The 25,932-nt window shown below is 62.0% G+C and overlaps 2 protein-coding genes across 5 annotated transcripts; one reads left to right on the top strand and one right to left on the bottom strand.

The window, feature by feature from the left end:
* Nucleotides 1–26: 26 nt before the first annotated feature.
* On the top strand, nucleotides 27–3,267 carry LOC308231190 (uncharacterized protein C6orf136 homolog). Of its 4 annotated transcripts, XM_080636359.1 has the most exons (6): nucleotides 27–199; nucleotides 1,043–1,315; nucleotides 1,473–1,561; nucleotides 1,667–1,867; nucleotides 2,964–3,033; nucleotides 3,105–3,267. In XM_080636359.1, the coding sequence occupies exons 1-6, from the start codon at nucleotides 56–58 to the stop codon at nucleotides 3,246–3,248; spliced, it is 921 nt and encodes a 306-aa protein (XP_080492485.1). In that variant the 5' UTR covers nucleotides 27–55; the 3' UTR covers nucleotides 3,249–3,267. The 4 variants fall into 4 exon arrangements, with proteins under 4 accessions (XP_080492485.1, XP_080492483.1, XP_080492484.1 ...); XM_080636357.1 differs by lacking the exon at nucleotides 27–199 and having other exon boundaries at nucleotides 444–1,315; XM_080636358.1 differs by lacking the exon at nucleotides 27–199 and having other exon boundaries at nucleotides 444–1,315; nucleotides 1,494–1,561.
* Nucleotides 3,268–3,347: 80 nt separating this feature from the next.
* Nucleotides 3,348–22,521, bottom strand: DHX16 (DEAH-box helicase 16). The gene is given in 21 exon segments (XM_080636309.1): nucleotides 3,348–3,498; nucleotides 4,494–4,667; nucleotides 4,768–4,929; nucleotides 6,566–6,728; nucleotides 8,271–8,338; nucleotides 8,431–8,549; nucleotides 9,463–9,625; nucleotides 10,881–11,021; nucleotides 11,700–11,852; nucleotides 11,934–12,032; nucleotides 13,508–13,718; nucleotides 14,603–14,694; nucleotides 14,696–14,719; nucleotides 15,548–15,658; nucleotides 15,758–15,946; nucleotides 17,307–17,531; nucleotides 20,466–20,720; nucleotides 20,796–20,852; nucleotides 21,574–21,721; nucleotides 21,888–22,132; nucleotides 22,300–22,521. Coding segments are annotated over 21 exon segments (3,135 nt in total). The 5' UTR covers nucleotides 22,507–22,521; the 3' UTR covers nucleotides 3,348–3,369.
* Between the last annotated feature and the right edge of the window lie 3,411 nt (nucleotides 22,522–25,932).

Here is a 25,932-nt window from a genome sequence, read left to right on the forward strand (position 1 = left end):
GCGCCGCTCATGCGCAGTGCGAGCGCCGGCCGGAGGCGCAGGGGGGGGCTCCGCCATGTACCGGCAGGGCCGGGCCGCAGCCGCCGCTGCCGCCGCCGCTCGGCTCCGCCCCGCGGCCCCGCTCCGGGCCTGGCCCCCGCCTGAGCGCCCCGCGCATGCGCCGCTGCCCCCGCGCCGCCGGTACCGAGCGCGCCCGCAGGTGAGGGCCGCGGGGAGAGCGGGCGGGGCCATGCTAAGCAGTGCGGCGGGGCTGGGAGGGGCTATGCAAATGAGGGCCGGGCGGGGTGTGGCTACACAAATGAGCTGTGCCAATAGGAATGGGTTCTCCTGCGTGGAGGCGGGGCTATGCAAATGAGATGTATCTATAGGGATGGCGTCTACTGCATGGAGGCATGGCTATGCAAATGAGCTGTACCAATAGGAATGGGTCCTGCTGTTTGGAGGTGTGGCTATGCAAATGGGCTGTGTGTATAGGGATGGGGTCTACTTCATGGAGGCACGGCTATGCAAATGAGCTGCATCTATAGGGAGGGGCCCTGTAGGTTGGAGGTGTGGCTATGCAAATGAGCTGTACCAATAGGAATGGGTCCTGCTGTTTGGAGGCGTGGCTATGCAAATGAACTGTATGTATACGGATGGAGTCTACTGCATAGAGGCATGGCTATGCAAATGAGCTGTACCAATAGGAATGGTTCCAGCTGTTTGGAGGCGAGGCTATGCAAATGAGCTGTATTGGGGTGGGTCCTGCAGTTTGGAGGCGTGGCTATGCAAATGAGCTGTATCTATAGGGGTGGGTCCTGCAGTTTGGAGGCATGGCTATGCAACCCAGCCAATGTGTCAATGGGAGCAGGTTCTACCGTTGGGAGGCGTGGTTATGCAAATGACCCGTGCAACACGAATCGGTTCAGCCGGTCGGAGGCGCGGCTATGCAAATGAGCGGGGGGGCGTGGCTACGCAAATGGCAGCGTCGGTATTTGCATCCGGTGGGCGTGGCTACGTCTCCCCGGCGTGCGCCGCCTCCACCCCCGTGCGGCCCCCGCAGGACCTGGCGCCCCCCGGTGGCCGCGTCCCGGCCCTGCCGCCGCCGCTGTCGCTGTCGCCGCCGGAGGGGCTCGGCGGCGCCTTCACCACGGTGGACGGGCGGCGGGAGGACGACATCGCGGTGCGGGACGGGCCCGGCGCCGCCGTCCTCCTCCTGCTGCTGCGGGGCCCGGCCCTGCCGCTGCTGGGCCCCGCCGGGCCCGCTCCCCCCCACCGCCAGCCCCCGTCTATGGAGGAGCACTTGGCCGTCATGCACCAGAAGCTGCAGCACGAGGTGATGGCGATGGGGGGCAATGGGGGGGGTCACAACCACCTCCACTCATCCCCATTGCTCTGAGCCCCACGCACCCCTCACGGGGTCCCTGCCCTATGGGGGGGGGGGGGGGTTCTCCTTCCCCCCACCCCTGACCCCCCCTTTCCCCCCTCCCCAGCTCCCCAATTTCTTCCTCAAGATCCCCGACTACGGCCTCTACTCCCACGACGTGGAGTTCATCAACCACCTCCTGCACCTGCACACGCGGTGAGTGCCCCCCGCCCCATAGCACCCAATGGGGCGGGTGTCCCCCCATGGGGACACTGTGTGACCCCCGTGTGTCGTGTCCCCCCCCCCCCCATACCCCTGCAGGGGCCGGCCCATGTACCAGGTGGCCGTGGCGCTGTGCCGGGCGCTGGCCTGGGGCTACTTCGCCAGCCTGAGGCTGGAGGTGCTGGCGCTCACCCGGCACCCCGAGGACTGGAGCATCCGGGCCCGCTGGCGCCTCACGGGGCTGCCGCTGCACCTCTGCGTGCTGCGCTTCTACCGGCGGGACAAGGCCGCCCTCCTGCGGTCAGTGACGGGCATTGCACCCATTGACACTTACCATGGTACCCATTGACACCCATTGGTACTCATTGGTACCCACTGACACCCCCTGATACACATTGATACCCATTGACACCCATTGGTACCCATTACATCCCCTGACACCCCCTGATACCCATTGATACCCATTGACACCCCCTGACACCCATTAATACCAATTGACACCCATTGATACCCATTGACACCCATTGATACCCATTGACACCCATTGGTACCCACTGACACCCCCTCATACCCATTGACACCCATTGGTACCCACTGACACCCCCTGATACCCATTGACACCCATTGACTCCCACTAGTACCCACTGACACCCATCGGTACCCATCGGTACCCATTGACACCCATTGGTACCCACTGACACCCCGTGATACCCATTGACACCCACTGGTACCCATTACACCCCCTGACACCCACTGATACCCATTGACACCCGTTGGTACCCATTGGTACCCATTACACCCCCCTGACACCCACTGATGATATTGATACCCATTGACACCCATTGGTACCCATTACACCCCCTGACACCCATTGATACCCATTGACACCCATTGACCCCCATTAACACCCACTGGTACCCATTGACACCTGTGTCATCCCTGCACCTGTGTGTGCTGCACCTATTGGCATGACAAGGCCGCCCTCCTGTGGTCAGTGATGGACATTGCACCCATTGATACCCACTGACACCCATTGCTACCCATTACACCCCCTGATACACATTGGTACCCATTGACACCCATTACATCCCCTGACACCCATTGATACCCATTGACACCCACTGACACCCAGCCATCCCCCTGCCACCCCCATCACCCCTTGGCCATCCCGTTACCATCTGCCACCCCTCCATCACCCCCTGTCCCTTCTCTCCCCATGGCACAAGAGGTTGGGTCCCCTCTGTCCCCATCACCCCGACTCCCCTTTGTCACCGTAACCCTGTGTCCCTGTCCTTCCATAGGGTGGGATGCCAGCCCCATAGCCCTCTTACCCCGGGGATCAGGGCTCATTCCAGCCCCACATCCCCAATGTCCCCCTGCCTCCATCCCCCCCCAGGTCCTACGACGCCTTCTCCACCTTCTTCCTCAACTCGCAGGGGCTCATCCGCTGCCACCGCGTGGACAAGGTAGGACCGGGTCCGTGCCCCCCTCCTTCCCCCCCCCTACGTCCCCATTGTCCCTGACTCTGTCCCCGCAGCTGATGCCCGCCCCGACGCCGCTGGCCCAGGACAAGAAGCTGCTGGTGGCCGCCGCCGTGGCCGCGCTCTCGGCGCCGGTGACGCCGACGGGGCCCCCCCTGCACCTCGCCATGAAGCCCTCGGCCACCCCGGGGGACCCCTGAACACCCCCCCCCCCCCATTGTCCCCTTAACTTAATGTACAGAATAAACACCATGGACGGAGCCGTGCCCCATGGGTCTCTATTGGGCCCCCCCCCCCCCACTTCCATGGTCCCCAATGGGCTCAGCCCAGCTCCTCCCGGCTCTTCCCGACCTTCTTGGGCATCTTGCGGGCGCTGCCGTCCTCCAGCTCCTTGGCCTGGTAGTAATGGGGGGCCACCTCCAGCAGCCACGCGCTGTCGATCTCGATCACCTTGGGGACAACGGGGACATCGTGGGGGCACGCGGGGGCTCTCACAGCGCCCTCAGCCCATGGGGACGTGGAGGGGGGCTGCTCCCGTTGCTCTCGGAGCCCATGGAGGCTCCTTGTCCCGTCCCATCACGGTGACATCCTTTGGGGTCCCCTTCTGCCCCCTTCCCGCTGGGGACAGTGGTGGCCACGTCCCCTCATAGCCATGTCCCAACCCCCGGGAGCCGGGGGGGGGACGTGCCCATGGCCATGGTGGTGTCGCTGTCCCAGTGTCCCCATGGCCCCAGCAGTGTCCCCACGGTGCTGTCCCTGTCCCCATGCCCATGGTGCTGTCCCCATCCCACTGTCCCCATGCCCATGATGCTGTCCCCACCCCACTGTCCCCATGCCCATGATGCTGTCCCCATCCCAGTATCCCCATCCCCATGGCGCTGTCCCCATCCCAGTGTCCCCATGCCCATGATGCTGTCCCCATCCCAGTATCCCCATCCCCATGATGCTGTCCCCACCCCACTGTCCCCATGCCCATGATGCTGTCCCCATCCCACTGTCCCCATCCCCATGATGCTGTCCCCATCCCACTGTCCCCATGCCCATGGTGCTGTCCCCATCCCAGCGTCCCCATCCCCATGATGCTGTCCCCATGCCCATGGTGCTGTCCCCATCCCAGTGTCCCCATCCCCATGATGCTGTCCCCATCCCCATGATGCTGTCCCCATCCCACTGTCCCCATCCCCATGATGCTGTCCCCATCCCACTGTCCCCATGCCCATGGTGCTGTCCCCATCCCAGCGTCCCCATCCCCATGATGCTGTCCCCATGCCCATGGCGCTGTCCCCATCCCAGTGTCCCCGTGCCCATGGTGCTGTCCCCATCCCAGTGTCCCCGTGCCCATGGTGCTGTCCCCATCCCAGTGTCCCCGTGCCCATGGCGCTGTCCCCATCCCAGTGTCCCCGTGCCCATGGTGCTGTCCCCATCCCAGTGTCCCCGTGCCCCACCTGCCGCATGAACTCCTTGGTGGTGCAGACGAGCTCGTGGTAGAGCACCCAGCGGGGCTGCTCCTCGAAGAGGGCGCTGTTGGGGTGGATGAACACCGCGTGCTGGTGCTTCACCGTGCGGTACCCGCCCCGCGTCAGCCGCGCCGTGTGGTAGAAGAACCCGGCCGTGATGGCCTGGAGCAGGGGGGAACAACGGGGTCAGTGATGGGGATGGACACACGCACACAAAGAGGGGGGGTTCCAATGGGGCTGGAGGGCGGGGGGAAGGCGGGACCTTGCGGACGGGGCCGTAGTCGGGGCCGCAGGAGGCCGGGGTGATCTCCACGCGCTCCATGAGGCCCTCGAGCTGGTCCCGCACGTCCCGGGCCCGGCGCAGGGAGCGCGCCTGCACGAAGTGCTCGTAGCACCACTGCAGGGAGTGCCCGCTCGCCACCCACTGCCCATGGAGGGCACGGGGGGACAGGGGGGACAAGGAGGGACAGTGGGAGACAATGGGGACAAGAGGAACGAGGGGGGACAAGGGGGATAAGGAGGGACAAGGGGGACAAGGGGGAAAGGTGGACAATGGGGACAAGGGGGAAAGGGGGACAATGGGGACAAGGGGGATAAGGAGGGACAAGGGGGACAAGGGGGATAAGGAAGGACAAGGGGGACAAGGGGGAAAGGGGGACAATGGGGCCAAGGGGGAAAGGGGGACAATGGGGACAAGGGGGAAAGGGGGACAATGGGGACAAGGGGGACAGTGGGGACACGGGAGGACAAGGGGGATAAGGAAGGACAAGGGGGACAAGGGGGAAAGGTGGACAATGGGGACAAGGGGGACAATGGGGACAAGGGAGGACAAGGGGGATAAGGAAGGACAAGGGGGACAAGGGGGAAAGGGGGACAATGGGGGACAATGGGGATAAGGGGGGACAAGGGGGACAAGGGGGATAAGGGGGGACAATGGGGACAAGGGGGAAAGGGGGACAATGGGGGACAATGGGGATAAGGGGGGACAATGTGGACAAGGGGGAAAGGAGGACAATGGGGGACAATGGGGATAAGGGGGGACAATGTGGACAAGGGGGAAAGGGGGACAATGGGGATAAGGTGGGACAAGGGGGACAATGGGGATAAGGGGGACAAGGGGGATAAGGTGGGACAATGAGGACAATGGGGACAAGGGGGATAAGGAGGGACAAGGGGGACAATGGGGATAAGGGGGACAAGGAGGGACACAGTCAGGCCAGGCTGTACCCCCCATATTCCCCCTGCCTGGTCCACTGTATCCCACATCCCATGTATCCCACATCCCACATCCCATACAGCTCGTATCCCATATCCCTGCCTGCTTGTAGACATCGAGCAGTACAAGGTGGTTGCCACCAAGCACATGGAAGCCCCAGCATGTGCTGTCCCCATACCCCATGTCCCATACCCCATCTCCCATATATTCCACATCCCATCTCCCATATCTCACATCCCATACCCCATATCCCATCTCCCATACATCTCATATCCCATACACCACATCCCACCTCCTATATCCCATACCCCACAACCCATACCTCATATCCTATATCCCATACCCCATATCCCATATATCCCACATTCCATATATCCCACATCCCATACCCCATATCCCATATCCCATATATCCCACACCTCCTATATCCCACATCCCATATCCCATATATCCTACATCCCACACCCCATATCCCATGTATCCCACATCCCATACCCCATATCCCATATATCCCACATTCCATACCCCATATACCCCACATCCCATCTCCCATATCCCACATCCCATACCCTATATCCCATACCCCATACATCCCACATCCCATACCCCATATCCCATATATCCCATATCCCATATATCCTACATCCCGTATCCCATACATCCCACATCCCATACCCCATATCCCATATATCCCATATCCCATATATCCTACATCCCGTATCCCATACATCCCACATCCCATACCCCATATCCCATATATCCCACCCACCCCATCCATCCCCTCCCTCCCATACCCCACACCCGTCCATCCCCTCCGCCCTGCCGCTCGCAGCCGGCTCCCTGCCTGGTTGTAGACGTTGAGCAGGACGAGGTGGTCCCCTCCGGGCAGGTGGAAGCCGCGGCGGGCGCTGTCCGCGTGCAGGACCTTGTCCTTGGGCCGGTAGAACACGGCGTTGTTGACCGAGAGCATGGCGGCCACCGTCAGCACCTCCTCCGTGCAGCCGTACCTGCGGGGCACCCATAGGGAGCCATGGGGGAGCCATGGGGAGCCATGGGGGGGTGTCCATAGGGAACCATGGGGGGGTGTCCATAGGGAGCCATGGGGGAGCCATGGGGAGCCATGGGGGAGCCATAGGGAACCATGGGGGAGCCATGGGGGAGCCATGGGGGAGCCATAGGGAACCATGGGGGAGCCATAGGGAGCCATGGGGGATCCATGGGGAGCCACGGGGGGATCCATAGGGAACCATGGGGGGGTGTCCAGAGGGAACCATGGGGGGGTCCATGGGGAGCCATGGGGGAGCCATAGGGAACCATGGGGGAGCCATGGGGAGCCATGGGGGGGTGTCCATAGGGAACCATGGGGGGGTGTCCATAGGGAGCCATGGGGGAGCCATGGAGAGCCACGGGGGAGCCATAGGGAACCATGGGGGAGCCATGGGGGAGCCATGGGAGAGCCATGGGGGAGCCATAGGGGAGCCATAGGGAACCATGGGGGAGCCATAGGGAGCCATGGGGAGCCATGGGGGAGCCATGGGGGAGCCATAGGGAACCATGGGGGGGTGTCCAGAGGGAACCATGGGGGGGTCCATGGGGAGCCATGGGGGAGCCATAGGGAACCATGGGGGAGCCATGGGGAGCCATGGGGGAGCCATAGGGAACCATGGGGGAGCCATGGGGAGCCATGGGGGAGCCATAGGGAACCATGGGGGAGCCATGGGGAGCCATGGGGGAGCCATAGGGAACCATGGGGGAGCCATAGGGAGCCATGGGGGGAAACCATAGGGAGCCATGGGGGAGCCATAGGGAGCCATGGGGGAGCCATAGGGAACCATGGGGGGAAACCATAGGGAGCCATGGGGGAGCCATAGGGAGCCATGGGGGAGCCATAGGGAACCATGGGGGGGTCCATGGGGAACCATGGGGGATCCATAGGGAGCCATGGGGGAGCCATAGGGAACCATGGGGGGGTCCATGGGGAACCATGGGGGATCCATAGGGAGCCATGGGGGAGCCATAGGGAGCCATGGGGGAGCCATGGGGAACCATGGCGGGGGATCTATAGGGAACCATGGGGGATCCATAGGGAACCATGGAGGGGATCCATAGGGAACCATGGGGGGGGATCCATAGGGAACCATGGGGACACAATGGGGGCACCCATAGGACACCCAAGGGACACGATGGGGGCACCCATAGGACATCCAAGGTGCACACTGGGGGCACCCATAGGACACCCAAGGCGCACACTGGGGGCACCCATAGGACACCCAAGGGACACACTGGGGGCACCCATAGGACACCCAAGGGGCACACTGGGGGCACCCATAGGACACCCAAGGGACACACTGGGGGCACCCATAGGACACCCAAGGGGCACACTGGGGGCACCCATAGGACACCCAAGGGACACAGTGGGGGCACCCATAGGACACCCAAGGGACACACTGGGGGCACCCATAGGACACCCAAGGGGCACACTGGGGGCACCCATAGGACACCCAAGGGGCACACTGGGGGCACCCATAGGACACCCATGGGGTACTCACTGCTCAGAGGCCAGGATCATCTTGGCCAGCATGGGCTCCACCGGCAGCTCCGCCATGCGCCGGCCCAGCTGGGGACAGCCCAGGGGCCACCAGTAAGCTCCAGTGACCGCCCCCAGTGCTCCCAGTACCCACCAGTGACCCCCCCCAGTGCTCCCAGTACCGTGGTGAGCTCGCCCATGTGGTTGAGGGCGCCCAGGGCATAGAGCTGCTCCAGCGCCAGCACCAGCGTCTCGTGGGGCGGCGGGTCCAGGAAGTCAAAGTGGATGAGGTCATTGATGCCTGCGGGAGGGGGCGTCACCAAGGGACCCCCATAGAGACCCCCATAGGATGCCCCATAGGGACCCCCCCATAAGGACCCCCCATAGGGACCCCCATAGGATGCCCCATAGGACCCCCCATAGGATCCCCCCTTAGGACTCCCCTTAGGACCCCCCGTAGGGACCCCCATAGGATGCTCCATAGGGACCCCGATAGTACACCCCATAGGACACCCCTTAGGACCCCCCACAGGGACCCCTATAGGACCCCTCATTAGGATTCCCCATAGGGACCCCCATAGGACTCCCCATAGGACCCCCCACAAGACCCCCATAGGGATCCCCATAGAGACCCCCATAGTACGCCCCACAGAACCCCCCTTAGGATGCCCCATAGCGACCCCCATAGGACCGCCCATAGAGACCCCCATAGCGACCCCATAGGACCGCCCATAGAGACCCCCATAGCGACCCCCATAGGACCGCCCATAGAGACCCCCATAGGGACCCCTATAGGACCCCCCATAGAGACCCCCATAGTACGCCCCATAGAGACCCCCATAGGGACCCCTATAGGACCGCCCATAGAGACCCCCATAGTACGCCCCATAGAGACCCCCATAGGGACCCCTATAGGACCTCCCATAGAGACCCCCATAGTACGCCGCATAGAGACCCCCATAGGGACCCCTATAGGACCTCCCATAGAGACCCCCATAGTACGCCCCATAGAGACCCCCATAGGGACCCCCATAGTACGCCCCATAGAGACCCCCATAGTACGCCCCATAGAGACCCCCATAGGGACCCCCATAGTACGCCCCATAGAGACCCCCATAGTACGCCCCATAGAGACCCCCATAGTACGCCCCATAGAACCCCCCTTAGGATGCCCCATAGGGACCCCCCATAGGGCCCCCCCCCCAGGCCCCCACCGAGGCTCTTGAGGAGCAGGACGAGGGAGCCCAGGTCCGCGCGCTGGATCTCGGGCACCGGCGTCTCCTCGAGCTCGTGCTGGAAGGCCCAGGCCGTGTAGAGCCGGAAGCACTTGCCCGGAGCCACGCGCCCGGCCCGGCCCGCGCGCTGGTTGGCTGAGGCCTGGGGGGGGCAGCGGCGTCACAAAGGGGGTACCCCAAAGGGGATGGGGATGGGGGGACAGGGAGGTACCCCAGGGATGGGGGGAGAAGGGATGGGGGGGGTAAGGGATGGAGGGGAGAAGGGATGGAGGGGAGAAGGGATGGAGGGGAGAAGGGATGGGGGGGAGAAGGGATGGGGGGGGTAAGGGATGGAGGGGAGAAGGGATGGAGGGGAGAAGGGATGGAGGGGGTAAGGGATGGAGGGGAGAAGGGATGGAGGGGAGAAGGGATGGAGGGGAGAAGGGATGGAGGGGAGAAGGGATGGGGGTGTAAGGGATGGAGGGGAGAAGGGATGGAGGGGAGAAGGGATGGAGGGGAGAAGGGATGGAGGGGAGAAGGGATGGGGGGGGTAAGGGATGGAGGGGAGAAGGGATGGAGGGGAGAAGGGATGGAGGGGAGAAGGGATGGGGGGGGTAAGGGATGGAGGGGAGAAGGGATGGAGGGGAGAAGGGATGGAGGGGAGAAGGGATGGAGGGGAGAAGGGATGGAGGGGGTAAGGGATGGAGGGGATAAGGGATGGAGGGGGTAAGGGATGGAGGGGAGAAGGGATGGAGGGGAGAAGGGATGGAGGGGGTAAGGGATGGAGGGGAGAAGGGATGGAGGGGAGAAGGGATGGAGGGGAGAAGGGATGGAGGGGAGAAGGGATGGAGGGGGGTAAAGGAAGGTGTGGAGAAGGGATGGGGGGGTAAGGGATGGAGGGGAGAAGGGATGGGGGGAGAAGGGATGGGGGGGATAAGGGATGGAGGGGATAAGGGATGGTGGGGATAAGGGATGGACGGACACAGAGACATAGGGACATGGGGACACAGGGACATGGGGACCTACGAACATGGAGACTCAGTGACATGAGGATACAGGGATACGGGGATGTAGGGACATGGGGACCAGAAGACCCAGGGACATGGGACATAGGGACACAGGCACATGGAGATGCAGTGACATGGGAACACAGGGACATGGGGATGTGGGGACGTGGGGACAAGGGGTGATGGGGAGGTGATGGGGGTGACACAAGGGGTGATGGGGAGGTGATGGGGGTGACACAAGGGGTGATGGGGAGGTGATGGGGGTGTCACAAAGGGGTGATGGGGAGGTGATGGGGGTGACACAAGGGGTGATGGGGAGGTGATGGGGGTGACACAAGGGGTGATGGGGAGGTGATGGGGGTGACACAAGGGGTGATGGGGAGGTGATGGGGGTGACAGGGCCCCACGCACCCGGGAGCAGGGGGTCACCACGAGGGACTCCATGCCGGTGCGGGCGCTGTAGCTCTTCTGCTTGCAGAAGCCGGGGTCCAGGACGTAGACGATGCCGTCGATGGTCACCGACGTCTCCGCGATGTTGGTGGCCACCACCACCTACGGAGGGGAGGGGGGAATGGGACATGGAGGCTCCTCCCCCTTGGCCCGCACCCCATTAAGCTCTGCTCCCTTAGACCCCCATTAATCCCTCCCCTTAGACTCCACCCCCTTTAACGCCACTCCATTAAGCCCCTCCCCTTTAGCCACACCTCATTAAGCCCCTCCCCTTTACCCCACCCATTAAGCCCCTCAACTTTACCCCCATTAAGCCCCTCCCCTTTAACCCCATCCCATTAAGCTCCTCCCCTTTGCCCCCATTAAGCCCCTCCCCTTTACCCCATTAAGGCCCTCCTCTTTACCCCCACCCCATTAAGCCCCTCCCCTTTACCCCATTAAGCCCCTCCCCTTTAACCCCATTGAGCCCCTCCCCTTTACCCCACCCCATTAAGCCCCTCCCCTTTACCCCATTAAGGCCCTCCCCTTTACCCCATCCCATTAAGCCCCTCCCCTTTACCCCACCCCATTAAGCCCCTCCCCCTTTAACCCCATTGAGCCCCTCCCCTTTATCCCACCCCATTAAGCCCCTCCCCTTTACCCCATTAAGCCCCTCCCCTTTACTCCCACCCATTAAGCCCCTCCCCTTTACCCCCACCCATTAAGCCCCTCCCCTTTACCCCCGCCCTCTCCCCATTGGCTCCTGCCCTTGGCCCCTCCCCTCTCTTAAAGGGCCGGCACCTTGCGTGCGCCGGGCGGGGTGGGCTGGAAGATGCGGGCCTGCATGTCCGAGGGCAGGTTGGCGTAGATGGGCAGCACCAGCAGCTCGGGCAGGCGCGAGCCCAGGCGCCGGCACCGCTCCTGCAGCAGCTCCACGCACGCCTCGATCTCCTCCTGCGGGCACAGCGGACATGGAGCATCCATCGGGATGCAACGGGGTGGGGGGGACGCGTCCATAGGGATTGGGGCCCGCACCTGGCCGGTGAGGAAGACGAGGATGTCGCCGGGGGGCTGGGTGACGTGGATCTGCAGCACCGACACCACGCACGCCTCCAGGTAATCGGCCTCGGGCGCCTGCCAAGGGGCCGTGGGGAGACGGCGGCGTCAGCGGCCCGTGCGGCCTGTGCGTCCGGTGCAACGACAGACCCATATCCCATATCCCATATCCCATACCCCATACCCATCCCATAACCATCCATACCCCATATCCCATATCCCATACCCCATATCCCATACCCCATACCCCATATCCCATATCCCATACCCCATACCCCATATCCCATACCCCATACCCCATATCCCATACCCCATTAACCATCGAACCCCATACCCCATACCCATATCCATATCCCATTCCCCATACCCCATCATCCCATACTCCCATACCATCCATATCCCCATACCCCATACCCCATATCCATACCCCATATCCCATACCCCATATCCCATACCCCATACCCCATACCCCATAACCCATATCCCATATCCCATACCCCATACCCAATATCCCATACCCCATACCCCATATCCCATATCCCATACCCCAATACCCCATACCCCATATCCCATACCCCATATCATCCCATACCCCATATCCCATATCCACATCCCATATCCCATATCCACATCCCATATCCCATACCATATACCCCATATCCACATCCCATATCCCATGTTCCACATCTCATATCCCTATCCCATATCCATACCCCATATCCCATATCCATACCCCACATCCCATATCCACATCCCACATCCCATACCCCATATCTATATCCCACATCCCATATCCACATCCCATATCCCATGTTCCACATCCCATATCCCTATCCCATATCCCATATGCACATCCCATATCCATATCCCATACCCCATATTCCATATACCATACCCCATATCCCACACCCCATAGCCCACATCCCACATCCCATGTCCCACACCCCATATCCACATCCCACATCCCATACGCCAAATCCATATCCCCCATCCCATATCCCACCTGCCATATCCACATTCCACATCCCATACCCCACATCCCACATCAACATCCCACATCCCATATCCACATCCCATATCCCACATCCCATATCCCACATCTACATCCCACATCCCATATCCATATCCCACACCCCATATCCCACATCCCACATCCCATATCCCACATCCCACATCCCATATCCACATCCCATATCCCACATCCCATATCCCACATCTACATCCCACATCCCATATCCATATCCCACACCCCATATCCCACATCCCATATCCCATATCCACATCCCATACCCCATGTTCCACATCCCATATCCCGTATCCATATCCCACGTCCCATATCCCTATCCCATATCCCATATGCACATCCTATATCCATATCCCATATCCCATACCCCATACCCCGTATCCCACATCCCATACCCCATATCCCACACCCCATATCCATATTGCACATCCCATATCCCACATCCCATACCCCATACCCCATATCCCACATCCATATCCATTATCCCATATCCCATCCCATCCCCGTTACCCCACACCCCCTCTCCCACCTTGGTGTAGTAGATGTCGACGGGGAAGCGGCGCCCGGGGATGCGGAACACGGGCGCGTCGTCGAAGAAGGCGGCGAAGCGGCGCGTGTCCAGCGTGGCCGAGGCCACCAGCACCTTGAGCTGGGGCCGGAAGCGCGCGATGTCCTTGAGCAGCCCGAAGAGCACGTCCGTGTGCAGCGTGCGCTCGTGCGCCTCGTCCACCATCAGCACGCTGCCGGACGGGGGCAGGCAGGGCACGGGCAGGGGACAGGCATGAGGACATGCAGGGGACACACATAAGGACATGGGGACAGGCAGGGGACACACATAAGGACATGGGGACAGGCAGGGGACACACATGAGGATGTAGGGACAGGCAGGGGACACACATAAGGACATGGGGACAGGCAGGGGACACACATGAGGATGTAGGGACAGGCAGGGGACAGGCAGGGGACACACATGAGGACAGGGGGACAGGCAGGGGACATGCACGAGGACATCGGGACAGGCAGGGGACAGGCAGGGGACATGCAGGGGACACACATAAGGACATGGGGACAGGCGGGGACATGCAGGGGACACACATAAGGACATGGGGACATGCATGGCACACGCATGAGGACGTGGGGACAGGCAGGGGACACACATGAGGACATAGGGACACACATGAGGATGTGGGGACAGGCAGCGCACACACATGAGGACATGGGGACAAGTGTAGGACACACATAAGGACATAGGGACAGGTGGGGGACATGCATGAGGATGTAGGGACAGGCAGGGGACAGGCATGAGGACATGGGGACAGGCAGGGGACAGGAAGGGGACAAGCACGAGGACATGGGGACAGGCAGGGGACACACATGAAGATGTGGGGACAGGCAGGGAACAGGCAGGGGACACACATGAGGACGTGAGAACATGCATGGGGTCAGGCAGGGCACACATAAGGACATGGGGCCAAGCAGAGGGGCATGGGGACAGGCATGGGACACACATGAGGCCATGGGGACGGCGACGGTGCCACCAAACCCATACGAGTCAGCCCAAGCAGAGCACTGGGAACCCCCCCCCCAGTGTCCCCAGGGTCCCCCCCGGTGTCCCCATGGGCACCTGTAGGAGGCGAGGTCGGGCTCGGTGAGGAATTCCCGCAGGAGCATCCCGTCCGTCATGTACTTGAGCACGGTGCGCTCCGACGTGCAGTCCCTCGAAGCGGATGCTGTACCCGACCTGGGGCAGGACCCGCAGATGAAGCCACATCCCCATGGCCCACATCCCATGTCCTGCATCCCATACCCCATATCCCATATCCTGCATCCTATATCCCATATCCCATATCCAACATCCCATATCCCATATCCTGCATCCTATATCCCATATCCCACATCCCATACCCCATATCCCATATCCAACATCCCACATCCCATACCCCATATCCCATATCCCATAGCCCATACCCCATATCCCACACCCCATATCCCACACCCCATTCCCATATCCCATATCCCACATCCCACATCCCATATCCCATATCCTACATCCCACACCCCATATCCCATATCCCATACCCCATATCCCACACCCCATTCCCATATCCCATATCGCACACCCCACATCCCATATCCCACATCCCACACCCCATATCCCATATCCCATACCCCATATCCCACACCCCATTCCCATATCCCATATCGCACACCCCACATCCCATATCCCATATCCCACATCCCATACCGCATATCCTGCATCCCATATCCCATACCCCATAATCCACATCCTATATCCTGCATCCCATACCCCATACCCCATACCCCATATCCCATATCCCATACCCCATATCCCACATCCCATACCCCATATCCCACATCCCATACCGCATATCCTGCATCCCATATCCCATACCCCATAATCCACATCCTATATCCTGCATCTCATACCCCATACCCCATACCCCATACCCCACACCCCATATCCCACATCCCATATCCCACATCCCATACCCCACATCCCATACCCCACATCCCACATCCCATACCCCGCACCCCGCACCCCTCTCACCTCATTGCCCAGCTTGGTGCCCATCTCCACGGCCACCCGCGCCGCCACGCTCATGGCAGCCACTCGCCGCGGCTGCGTGATGCCGATCTTCAACCCCTGCCGCGTGTAACCCTGGCCAACATTGGGGGGGGGGTTCCCCACAGTCAAAACAGGGGGGGGGCGGACCCCAAACCTTCCCCTCCCCATTGCCCCCCCCCATCGCCCCCCAACCTCCTCGTGCAGGTACTGCGGGATCTGCGTGGTCTTCCCGGAGCCCGTCTCGCCCTCGATGACCAGGACCTGGTGCTGGGCGATGGCGGCCACCAGCTCGGCGCGGTACGGGAAGATGGGCAGGCTGCGGCGCTGCTCCTGCACCGACTGCCGCCGCCGCTCCGCCTCGCACGCGCCCGCGCCGGCCTCCTGCCCACGGCACCCAGCGTCGCCTTGGGGCGCCCACGGCATCCCCATGGCCCACATCACCCTCGGGCACCCTTTAGCTCCCTGGAGTCATTCGTTACCCCCCCAAACCCACCCCTTACCCCCCAAATCCATCCCTTACCCCCCAAACCCATCCCTTACCCCCCAAACCCACCCCTTACCCCCCAAATCCATCCCTTACCCCCCAAACCCATCCCTTACCCCCCAAACCCACCCCTTACCCCCCAAATCCATCCCTTACCCCCCAAACCCATCCCTTACCCCCCCAACCCCATTCTTTACCCCCCAAATCCATTCTTTACCCCCCCTAAATCCATCTCTTACCCCCAAATCCATCCCTTACCCCCCAACCCCATCCCTTACCCCCCCAAACCCATCCCTTCCCCCCCAAACCCATCCCTTACCCCCCCAAATCCATCCCTTCCCCCCCAAATCCATCCCTTACCCCCCAAACCCATCCCTTACCCCCCCAAACCCATCCCTTCCCCCCCAAATCCATCCCTTACCCCCCAAACCCATCCCTTACCCCCCCAAACCCATCCCTTCCCCCCCAAACCCATCCCTTACCCCCCCAAATCCATCCCTTACCCCCCCAAATCCATCCCTTCCCCCCAACCCCATCCCTTACCCCCCCAAATCCATCCCTTACCCCCCCAAATCCATCCCTTACCCCCCAAATCCATCCCTTACCCCCCCAAATCCATCCCTTCCCCCCCAAACCCATCCCTTACCCCCCCAAATCCATCCCTTACCCCCCCAAATCCATCCCTTCCCCCCCAAATCCATCCCTTCCCCCCCAACCCCATCCCTTACCCCCCCAAATCCATCCCTTACCCCCCCAAATCTTTACCCCCCAAAAGCCATTCTTTACCCCCCCAAATCCATCCCTTACCCCCCAAAAGCCATTCTTTACGCCCCTAAATCCATCCCTTACCCCCCAAAAGCCATTCTTTACACCCCTAAATCCATCCTTTACCCCCCAAGTCCATTCTTTACCCCCCAAACCCATCCCTTACCCCCCCAAACCCATCCTTTACCCCCCCCAAACACATCCTTTACCCCCCCAAATCCATTCTTTACCCCCCAAATCCATCCCTTACCCCCCCAAACCCATCCCTTACCCCCCCCAAACCCATCCTTTACCCCCCCAAATCCATTCTTTACCCCCAAATCCATTCTTTACCCCCCCAAATCCATCCCTTACCCCCCCAAACCATCCTTTACCCCCCCAAACCCATCCTTTACCCCCCCAAATCCATTCTTTACCCCCCAAATCCATTCTTTACCCCCCCAAACCCATCCCTTCCCCCCCCCCCGCCCCGTTTCCCCGGCCCGCGGGCACCTCCTGCAGTTCGCAGCCCTGCAGCTGGGCGGCGCTCACGAACTGGACCATGTGCTCCTCCTCCAGCAGCACCTCGTAGTGGGGCTGCGGCCGGCGGCGGGCGGCGTCGCGGGCCCCGAAGCGCAGCGCGGCCGCTTCCAGGCGCTCCTCCTCCCAGCGCCGCTGCTCGTCCCGGGGCGCCGCGGGGTCCTCGGGCCCGGCCTCCGCCTCCTCCGGCTCCAGGACCTGCGGCCGGGCACGGGGAAAGGAAGGGGGAAAGGGGGGAAAGGGGCCGGTGAGTGATGGGGGGGGCGAAGGGATGGGGTTGGGGGGTAAAGGATGGGGTTGGGGGGTAAAGGATGGGTTTGGGGGGGTAAAGAATGGATTTCGGGGGGTAAAGAATGGATTTGGGGGGTAATGGATGGGGTTGGGGGGTAAGGGATGGATTTGGGGGGGTAAAGAATGGATTTGGGGGGGTAAAGAATGGATTTGGGGGGGTAAAGAATGGATTTGGGGGGTAATGGATGGGGTTGGGGGGTAAGGGATGGATTTGAGGGGTAATGGATGGATTTGGGGGGGTAAAGAATGGGATTTGGGGGGGTAAAGAATGGATTTGGGGCGTAAAGAATGGATTTGGGGGGGTAAGGGATGGGGTTGGGGGGGTAAGGGATGGATTTGGGGGGTAAGGGATGGATTTGGGGGGGTAAAGAATGGATTTGGGGGGGTAAAGAATGGATTTGGGGGGTAATGGATGGGGTTGGGGGGTAAGGGATGGGGTTGGGGGGGTAAAGAATGGATTTGGGGGGTAATGGATGGGGTTGGGGGGGTAAGGGATGGTTTGGGGGGGTAAGGGATGGATTTGGGGGGGTAAAGAATGGATTTGGGGGGGTAAAGAATGGGATTTGGGGGGTAATGGATGGGGTTGGGGGGTAAGGGATGGATTTGAGGGGTAATGGATGGATTTGGGGGGGTAAAGAATGGATTTGGGGGGGTAAAGGAATGGATTTGGGGCGTAAAGAATGGATTTGGGGGGGGTAAGGGATGGGGTTGGGGGGGTAAGGGATGGATTTGGGGGGTAAGGGATGGATTTGGGGGGGTTAAAGAATGGATTTGGGGGGGTAAAGAATGGATTTGGGGGGTAATGGATGGGGTTGGGGGGTAAGGGATGGATTTGGGGGGTAATGGATGGATTTGGGGGGGTAAAGAATGGATTTGGGGGGGTAAAGAATGGATTTGGGGGGGTAAAGAATGGATTTGGGGGGGTAAGGGATGGGGTTGGGGGGGTAAGGGATGGGGTTGGGGGGTAAGGGATGGGGTTGGGGGGTAAGGGATGGGGTTGGGGGGGTAAAGAATGGATTTGGGGGGGTAAAGAATGGATTTGGGGGGGTAAAGAATGGATTTGGGGGGGTAAGGGATGGGGTTGGGGGGGTAAGGGATGGATTTGGGGGGTAAGGGATGGATTTGGGGGGGTAAAGAATGGATTTGGGGGGTAATGGATGGGGTTGGGGGGTAAGGGATGGATTTGGGGGGTAATGGATGGATTTGGGGGGGTAAAGAATGGATTTGGGGGGGTAAAGAATGGATTTGGGGGGGTAAGGGATGGGGTTGGGGGGGTAAGGGATGGATTTGGGGGGTAAGGGATGGGTTTGGGGGGGTAAAGAATGGATTTGGGGGGGTAATGGATGGATTTGGGGGGGTAAAGAATGGATTTGGGGGGGTAAAGAATGGATTTGGGGGGGTAAGGGATGGGGTTGGGGGGGTAAGGGATGGGGTTGGGGGGTAAAGAATGGATTTGGGGGGTAAGGGATGGGTTTAGGGGGGTAAGGGATGGGGTTGGGGGGTAAAAAATGGATTTGGGGGGTAAGGGATGGATTTGGGGGGGTAAAGAATGGATTTGGGGGGGTAAGGGATGGGGTTGGGGGGGTAAGGGATGGGGTTGGGGGGTAAAGAATGGATTTGGGGGGTAATGGATGGATTTGGGGGGTAAAGAATGGATTTGGGGGGGTAAGGGATGGGGTTGGGGGGTAAGGGATGGGGTTGGGGGGGTAATGGATGGATTTGGGGGGTAAAGAATGGATTTGGGGGGGTAAGGGATGGATTTGGGGGGGTAAAGAATGGATTTGGGGGGGTAAGGGATGGGGTTGGGGGGTAAGGGATGGGGTTGGGGGTGATAATGAATGGACTGGAGGGGGCTAATGAATGGATTTGGGGGCTGGAGGGGGTCCCAAGGGTGATGGGGGGGATAATGAATGGATTTGGGGGCTGGAGGGGGTCTCAAGTCTGATGGGGAGGATCCTAGAGCAAGGGAGGAAGGATCTGGGATACTTGGAAGCGCTGGGAGGGATCCTGAAGGGCAACAGGAGGGATTTGGGCTGCTTGAGAGAGCCTTGAAGGCCATAGGAAGGATCCAGGAGAAACAGAAGTGTTTGTGGTGGGAAGGGATGGGAAGGGATAGGAAGGGATGGGGGGATCCCAGCGGGACATGGGAAGGGTTTGGAGCACCGGGAAGTGATGGGAAGTGATGGGAAGCGATGGGAAGCGATGGGGGGGATCCCAGCGGGACATGGGAAGGGTTTGGAGCACCAGGAAGTGATGGGAAGTGATGGGAAGCAATGGGGGGGATCCCAGCGGGACATGGGAAGGGTTTGGAGCACCGGGAAGTGATGGGAAGTGATGGGAAGCGATGGGAACTGACGGGAACTGATGGGAAGCGATGGGGGGGATCCCAGCAGGACCCGGGCAGGGTTTGGAGCAGCGGGAAGCGATGGGAACTGATGGGAAGTGATGGGAAGCGATGGGAACTGATGGGAACTGATGGGAAGCGATGGGGGGGATCCCAGCAGGACCCGGGCAGGGTTTGGAGCAGCGGGAAGCGATGGGAACTGATGGGAAGTGATGGGAAGCGATGGGAACTGATGGGAAGCGATGGGGGGGATCCCAGCAGGACCCGGGCAGGGTTTGGAGCAGCGGGAAGCGATGGGAACTGATGGGAAGTGATGGGAAGCGATGGGAACTGATGGGAACTGATGGGAAGCGATGGGGGGGATCCCAGCAGGACCCGGGCAGGGTTTGGAGCAGCGGGAAGCGATGGGAACTGATGGGAAGCGATGGGAGGTGATGGGGGGGATCCCAGCGGGAGCCGGGCAGGGTTTGGAGCCCCGGGCAGCCCCGGGCCCGGACCTTTCCGCGCCGCTCCTCGGGGATCCGGTAGCGGCGGCTCTTCTCGAGGCGCTCCCGTTCCCCCGCCTGCTTGTACTCGCGGGCCAGGTCCCGCAGGCGGCGCTTGTAGCGGAGGCGGCGCCGCTCCGGGCCCGAGAGCGCCTCCTCCCCGAAGAGCTCCTCCTCGTCCGCAATCTCCGCCTCCAGCTCCTCCAGCTTGTCCCGCTCCCGCTTGGCCAGGTATTCCCGGCGGGAGCGCTTCCGTAGCTCCGGCACCTGCGGCGGCACCGAGCGGGATGCAGCGGGATGCAGCGGGATGCAGCGGGGCTGGTCAAGCAAAACGGGGCTCACCAGCGTTTTCTGATCCTCTTCGGCTACTTTGAGGCGCTTCTGGGCTTCTTCGTAGGCCTGAGGGGGGAAAGGAGAGGAAGAAGGGGGGGAATGGGGGGGATAAGGGGGGGAAATGGGGGGATAAGGGGGGAAATGGGAAGGAAGAAGGGAGGTAAGAGAGAAGAATAAGGAAGGGAAAAGGGAAGAATAAGGGAGGGGAAAAGGAGGAATAAAGGGGGGAAATAGGAAGAATGAGGAGGCGGAAAGGGAAGGAATAAGGGGGGGGAATAAGGGGGGAAATGGGGGGAATAAGGGGGGAATAAGAGGGGAAATGGGAATAAGGGGGGGAAAGGGGGGAATAACGGGGGAAATGGGGGAAATAAGGGGGGGAAATGGGGGGAATAAGGGGGGAAACGGGGGGAATAAGGGGGGGGAAATGGGGGGAATAAGGGGGGGAAAGGGGGGGAAGAGAGCAATAAGGGAGGAATAAGGGTGAAAATGGGGAGAATAAAGGGGGGAAAAGGGAGGAATAAGGGGGGAAAAAGGAAAGGAAGAAGGGAGGGAAGAGGAGGAATAAGGGGGAGAAATGGGGGGGAATAAGGGAGGAGATCCCAAAGCACCCCCCACTCCCAGCCAATTCCATCCAGGAATCCCAAATGCTGTCCAGGGATTCCAAGTGGCAGGGACCTCCTCATCCCATCCGGAGACATCAGTTCCTATCGGACCCCACCGAGGAACCCAGGCCACGGACACACCCCCCCCCCACCCCCCCCACCCCATTCCCAGCCGTGCCCCTCACCTTGGCGTCAGGGCGGGTGACGACGGTGCGGGAGCGATCCCGGCGCCGCAGGCGCTCGGCGAAGGCGTCGCGTTCCTCCAGATCCCGGAGCCGTTCCCGCTCCGACGCTTCCCATTCCGCTTCCGGCTCCTCGGCGGGGTCCGGAGCCCTTTGGGGGGGGGGGGGGGTGGGTGTCCGACAGGGGTTGGATGCGATCCTCAAGACGGGAACCCCCCAGATCCCAAGGGATGATCCGCGTCCAAAGGGATCCTAACGCTCCATAGGGAGAGCTTGGATACTGGGGTGGGGGGACCCCCAAATCCCGGGGTACTCACGGTGTGGGGGGCGATGGCGAGGGGCTGGAGGCCTCGGGGGACTCGGAGCGTCGCCGCCGGAGGTGGTGGCGGTGGTGGCGGGAAGCGCTGGGGGCGGAGCCATGGGAAGGGGCGTGGCCAGGCGCAGGCCCCGCCCCTTCGTCGTCGCTCTCCACCAATCGGTAGCCTTGGCTGCGGCGCTGCAGCTCCAGCGCCGCCCGCTCGGCCGCGCGGCCCGGGGGCTCCGGCCGCGCCTCCCGGGGCACCTGGGGGCGTGGCCAGGCTCAGGACACGCCCCCCTCCGCCTCTGGCCCCGCCCACGATCGCCTTAAATGGCTTGCAAGCCGCGCTCCCCACCACCACCCCGCATGCTCCGCCCACCCCCGGCGCCCGAGCCCAGAAGCTCCGCCCCTTTCCCCTCGGCCCCGCCTACCTTCCCCCACAGCTCCCGCGCGAAGGCCTGCACCCGCGGCTCCTCCACTCGCAGCGCCTCCGTGTCCCGCAGCCGCTCCAGCAGCTCCTCCGCGCTGCGGCTCCTCCGCGCCAGCGCCACCAGGAAGGCGGGGACGTGGCGGCCGCTGAGCCCCAGCAGCTCCTGCAGCTCCCCGGACACCCAGCGCTCCAAGGCCGCATCCGCCATCGCTGCCGGCCCCGCTTCCGCTCTCCCCCCTCAGGGCGGAAGCAGCCAATCAGCGCGCTCCGCGCATGCGCGCCGCCCGCCCTACCGTAATACCGCGCACAGCAGCGCCGCGCAAACAACAGGCGCCGCTTTATTACCCCCTCCCCGCCCCACGGGGGTAGTTGGGGTCCCGCTGCTGTCCGTTTCCCCCCCCCCCGCCCCCAACCCCGTCCCAGGTGTCACAAGAGCCACGGTTGAGCGTTTATTGCCGCGTACAGCACCGCGGGGTAAGAACAGGGAGACAAAGGCTTCGTTGCCACGGCAACCGGAGCAAGCCGCAGGCTCCGTTGCCATAGCAACGGGAGCAGGCCTTTGTGTGTGTCCCCCATCACGTTGCCATGGTTCCCCCCCCCCCCCCCCCGGTATCAAACTGGGGCAGCTCCAGTTGGCCCAATACTGACAAAGCTTAGAAAAGACCGTAATTAAGCTAAAAAACACGCATTAAGAATAATTGCCCCCCCCCCCCGCTATAAAAGCTACAAAATGAGAGCTTGGACCCCCCCCATGAGGTCCTTGTGCCCCCCTCCCCCCGGGTCTATGGGGGTCCATGGGGGTCCTGCCCCGCAGGGAGGTCCCACAGGTCCGTGGTGGTGGTAATGGAGGGGGGGTCCCAAGGTGGCTCCATCGTCACCCCCCCCCGGAGCCGTGGGGCAGAGGCTGGGGTTACCGGCGGCAGGATTCATCTGGGGGGGAGGACACGGGGATGGGACCCCCAGCACCCCCCCCGTGGCCATAGAACCCCATTACCCCCTTTAACCCCCCATTACCCCTCCATTGCCCCCCATAAGCCCCTCCATTCCCCCCCATGACACCCCCCATAGCCATAGACCCCCATTACCCCCCCATTACCCCCCATGGCCATAGACCCCCCATTACCCCCCCATGACCCCCCCCATGGCCATAGACCCCCATTACCCCCCCATTACCCCCCCCATGGCCATAGACACCCATTACCCCCCCATTACCCCCCCATGGCCATAGACCCCCATTACCCCCTTTAACCCCCATTACCCCCCCATTGCGCCCCATGAGCCTCTCCATTCCCCCCCCCCAGGACCCCCATTACCCCCTTTAACCCCCCATTACCCCCTCCATTACACCCCCATGGCCATAGACCCCCATTGCCCCCCATTGTCCCCCCCATGTCTCACCCACGAGCAGGGCTCGTGCCCGCAGCCCCCCCGGCCCCCCCCGCACATGGGGGGGCTCCTCCTCCTCCTCTTCCTCGTCGGGGGCAGGCCCGGGGGGGGCCGGGGGCTCCTCGGGGGGGCCCCAGGCCGCCAGCAGCGCCCCCTCCGACGGGTAAGAGAAGGTGCGCTCCAGGTCCCGCTCGCTGAACCAGATCTTCAGCTGCGGCAAGGGGGGAACGGGGTAATGGGGCAATGGGGGCAATGGGGCAATGGGGCAATGGGGCAATGGGGGCAATGGGGGAATGGGGGCAATGTGGGGCAATGGGGGAATGGGGTCAATGGGGGCAATGGGGGAATGGGGGCAATGGGGGAATGGGGGGAATGGGGGGCAATGGGGGGCATGGGGGAATGGGGGGAATGGGGTAATGAGGGCAATGGGGGCAATGGGGGAATGGGGGCAATGGGGGGCATGGGGGCAATGGGGGAATGGGGGCAATGGGGGAATGGGGGGAATGGGGGGACAATGGGGGGATAATGAGGGGCATCATAGGGACACCATATGGACATCATAAGGACATCGTAAGGACACCATAGGGACACCACAGGGACACCATAAGGACACCATAGGGACACCACAGGGACACCATAAGGACACCATAGGGACACCATAAGGACACCATAAGGACACCATAGGGACACCATAGGGACACCATGAGGACACCATAGGGACACCATGAGGACACCATGAGGACACCATAGAGACACCATAAGGACACCATAGGGACACCACAGGGACACCATAAGGACGCCATAGGGACACCACAGGGACTCCATAAGGACACCATAGGGACACCATGAGGACACCATAGGGACACCATGAGGACACCATGAGGACACCATAGGGACACCATAGGGACACCATAGGGACACCATGAGGACACCATAGGGACACCATGAGGACACCATGAGGACATCATAGGGACACCATAGGGACACCATAAGGACACCATGAGGACACCATAGGGACACCATGAGGACATCATAGGGACACCATAGGGACAGCCTGGCCCCGGGCCCCCCCAGCCGTTCCCATGGTGATTAATCCCCTCTGCGCTTAAGCATCATTAATGGGAGGCTCTTAATGAAGGGGGGAGGTCATGTGACCGGGGGGGGGCAGGGGAGGGGCTGCCCCTCCCCCATAGAGCCACTTCCTGCCCATCCCCCCCCCCCCCCAGTTCCTGTTTTTGGGGTGCTGCTGGGGGGGGGGCAGGAAGTGGGGCAGGAAGTGGGGCTGGGGGTGTTGGGGGGCAGGAACAAGGGTTGGGGACCCCGGGAAGGGGCAGGGATGGGGACATGGGGATGGGGATGGGGACATGGGGATGGGGAGATGGGGATGGGGACAGGGACATGGGGATGGGGAGATGGGGATGGGGACAGGGACATGGGGATGGGGTTGGGGACATGGGGATGGGGATGGGGATATGGGGATGGGGACATGGGGATGGGGACGGGGACATGGGGATGGGGACATGGGGATGGGGATGGGGATATGGGGATGGGGACGGGGACATGGGGATGGGGATGGGGATATGGGAATGGGAACAGGGACATGGGGATGGGGACATGGGGATGGGGACAGGGACATGGAGATGGGGACATGGGGATGGGGACATGCAGCTGTGGACCAGGGATGGGGACAGGAAGGTCCAGGAGGGGACAAGGATGGCGCCAGGGCAGAGGTGACACTGAGGGGCTGGAGGGACCTCACCAGGAGCCATGGGGCGGCCATGGGGCCACAAAGGGGGCACGGATGGGGCCACCAAGGGGCCATGGGGCTGGGGGGGGCTCCTACCTTCTTGCGGTGGGGGTGGCTCTTGGCCAGGCAGGAGCGCGGCAGCGCCAGGTACCCGCCGATGACCTGGATCTCCTCTGCCGTCGGGTAGCGCTTCTTGGGGGGGGGCAGCGGCTCCGGTGCCGGTGCCGGGCCGGGGGGGGCCGGCTCCGGTGGCCCGGTGCCGGTGGCCCCGCGGCGGGGGCGCACGGTGATGGTGTTGCCGCTGCGGCGCTCCAGGGCCGGGTGGGCCGGGGGGGGGGGGCCATGGCGGGGGCCCCCGCGCATGGCGGCGCCCGGCTCCTCCCCAGCCGCAGCCGGGGGTGACGGCGGCAGCACCGAGCACGTGGTGGGGCCCTTGGGTGGCACCGGGGCTTTGGGTGGAACCAGGGCCTTGGGTGGCACCGGGTCCTTTGGTGGCACCGG

Source organism: Psittacula echo (assembly GCF_963264785.1).
Source record: "Psittacula echo genome assembly, chromosome: 31".
Classification (NCBI taxonomy): Eukaryota; Metazoa; Chordata; class Aves; order Psittaciformes; family Psittacidae; genus Psittacula; species Psittacula echo.

Bases quoted from the DNA above. Each gene is read 5' to 3' on its own strand.
- LOC308231190 (XM_080636357.1), top strand. From the start codon at position 833: ATGTGTCAATGGGAGCAGGTTCTACCGTTGGGAGGCGTGGTTATGCAA. The intron at 1,316-1,472 runs GTGATGGCGATG...CCCCCTCCCCAG, and splicing joins ACCAGAAGCTGCAGCACGAG to CTCCCCAATTTCTTCCTCAA. The intron at 1,868-2,963 runs GTCAGTGACGGG...ATCCCCCCCCAG, and splicing joins GACAAGGCCGCCCTCCTGCG to GTCCTACGACGCCTTCTCCA.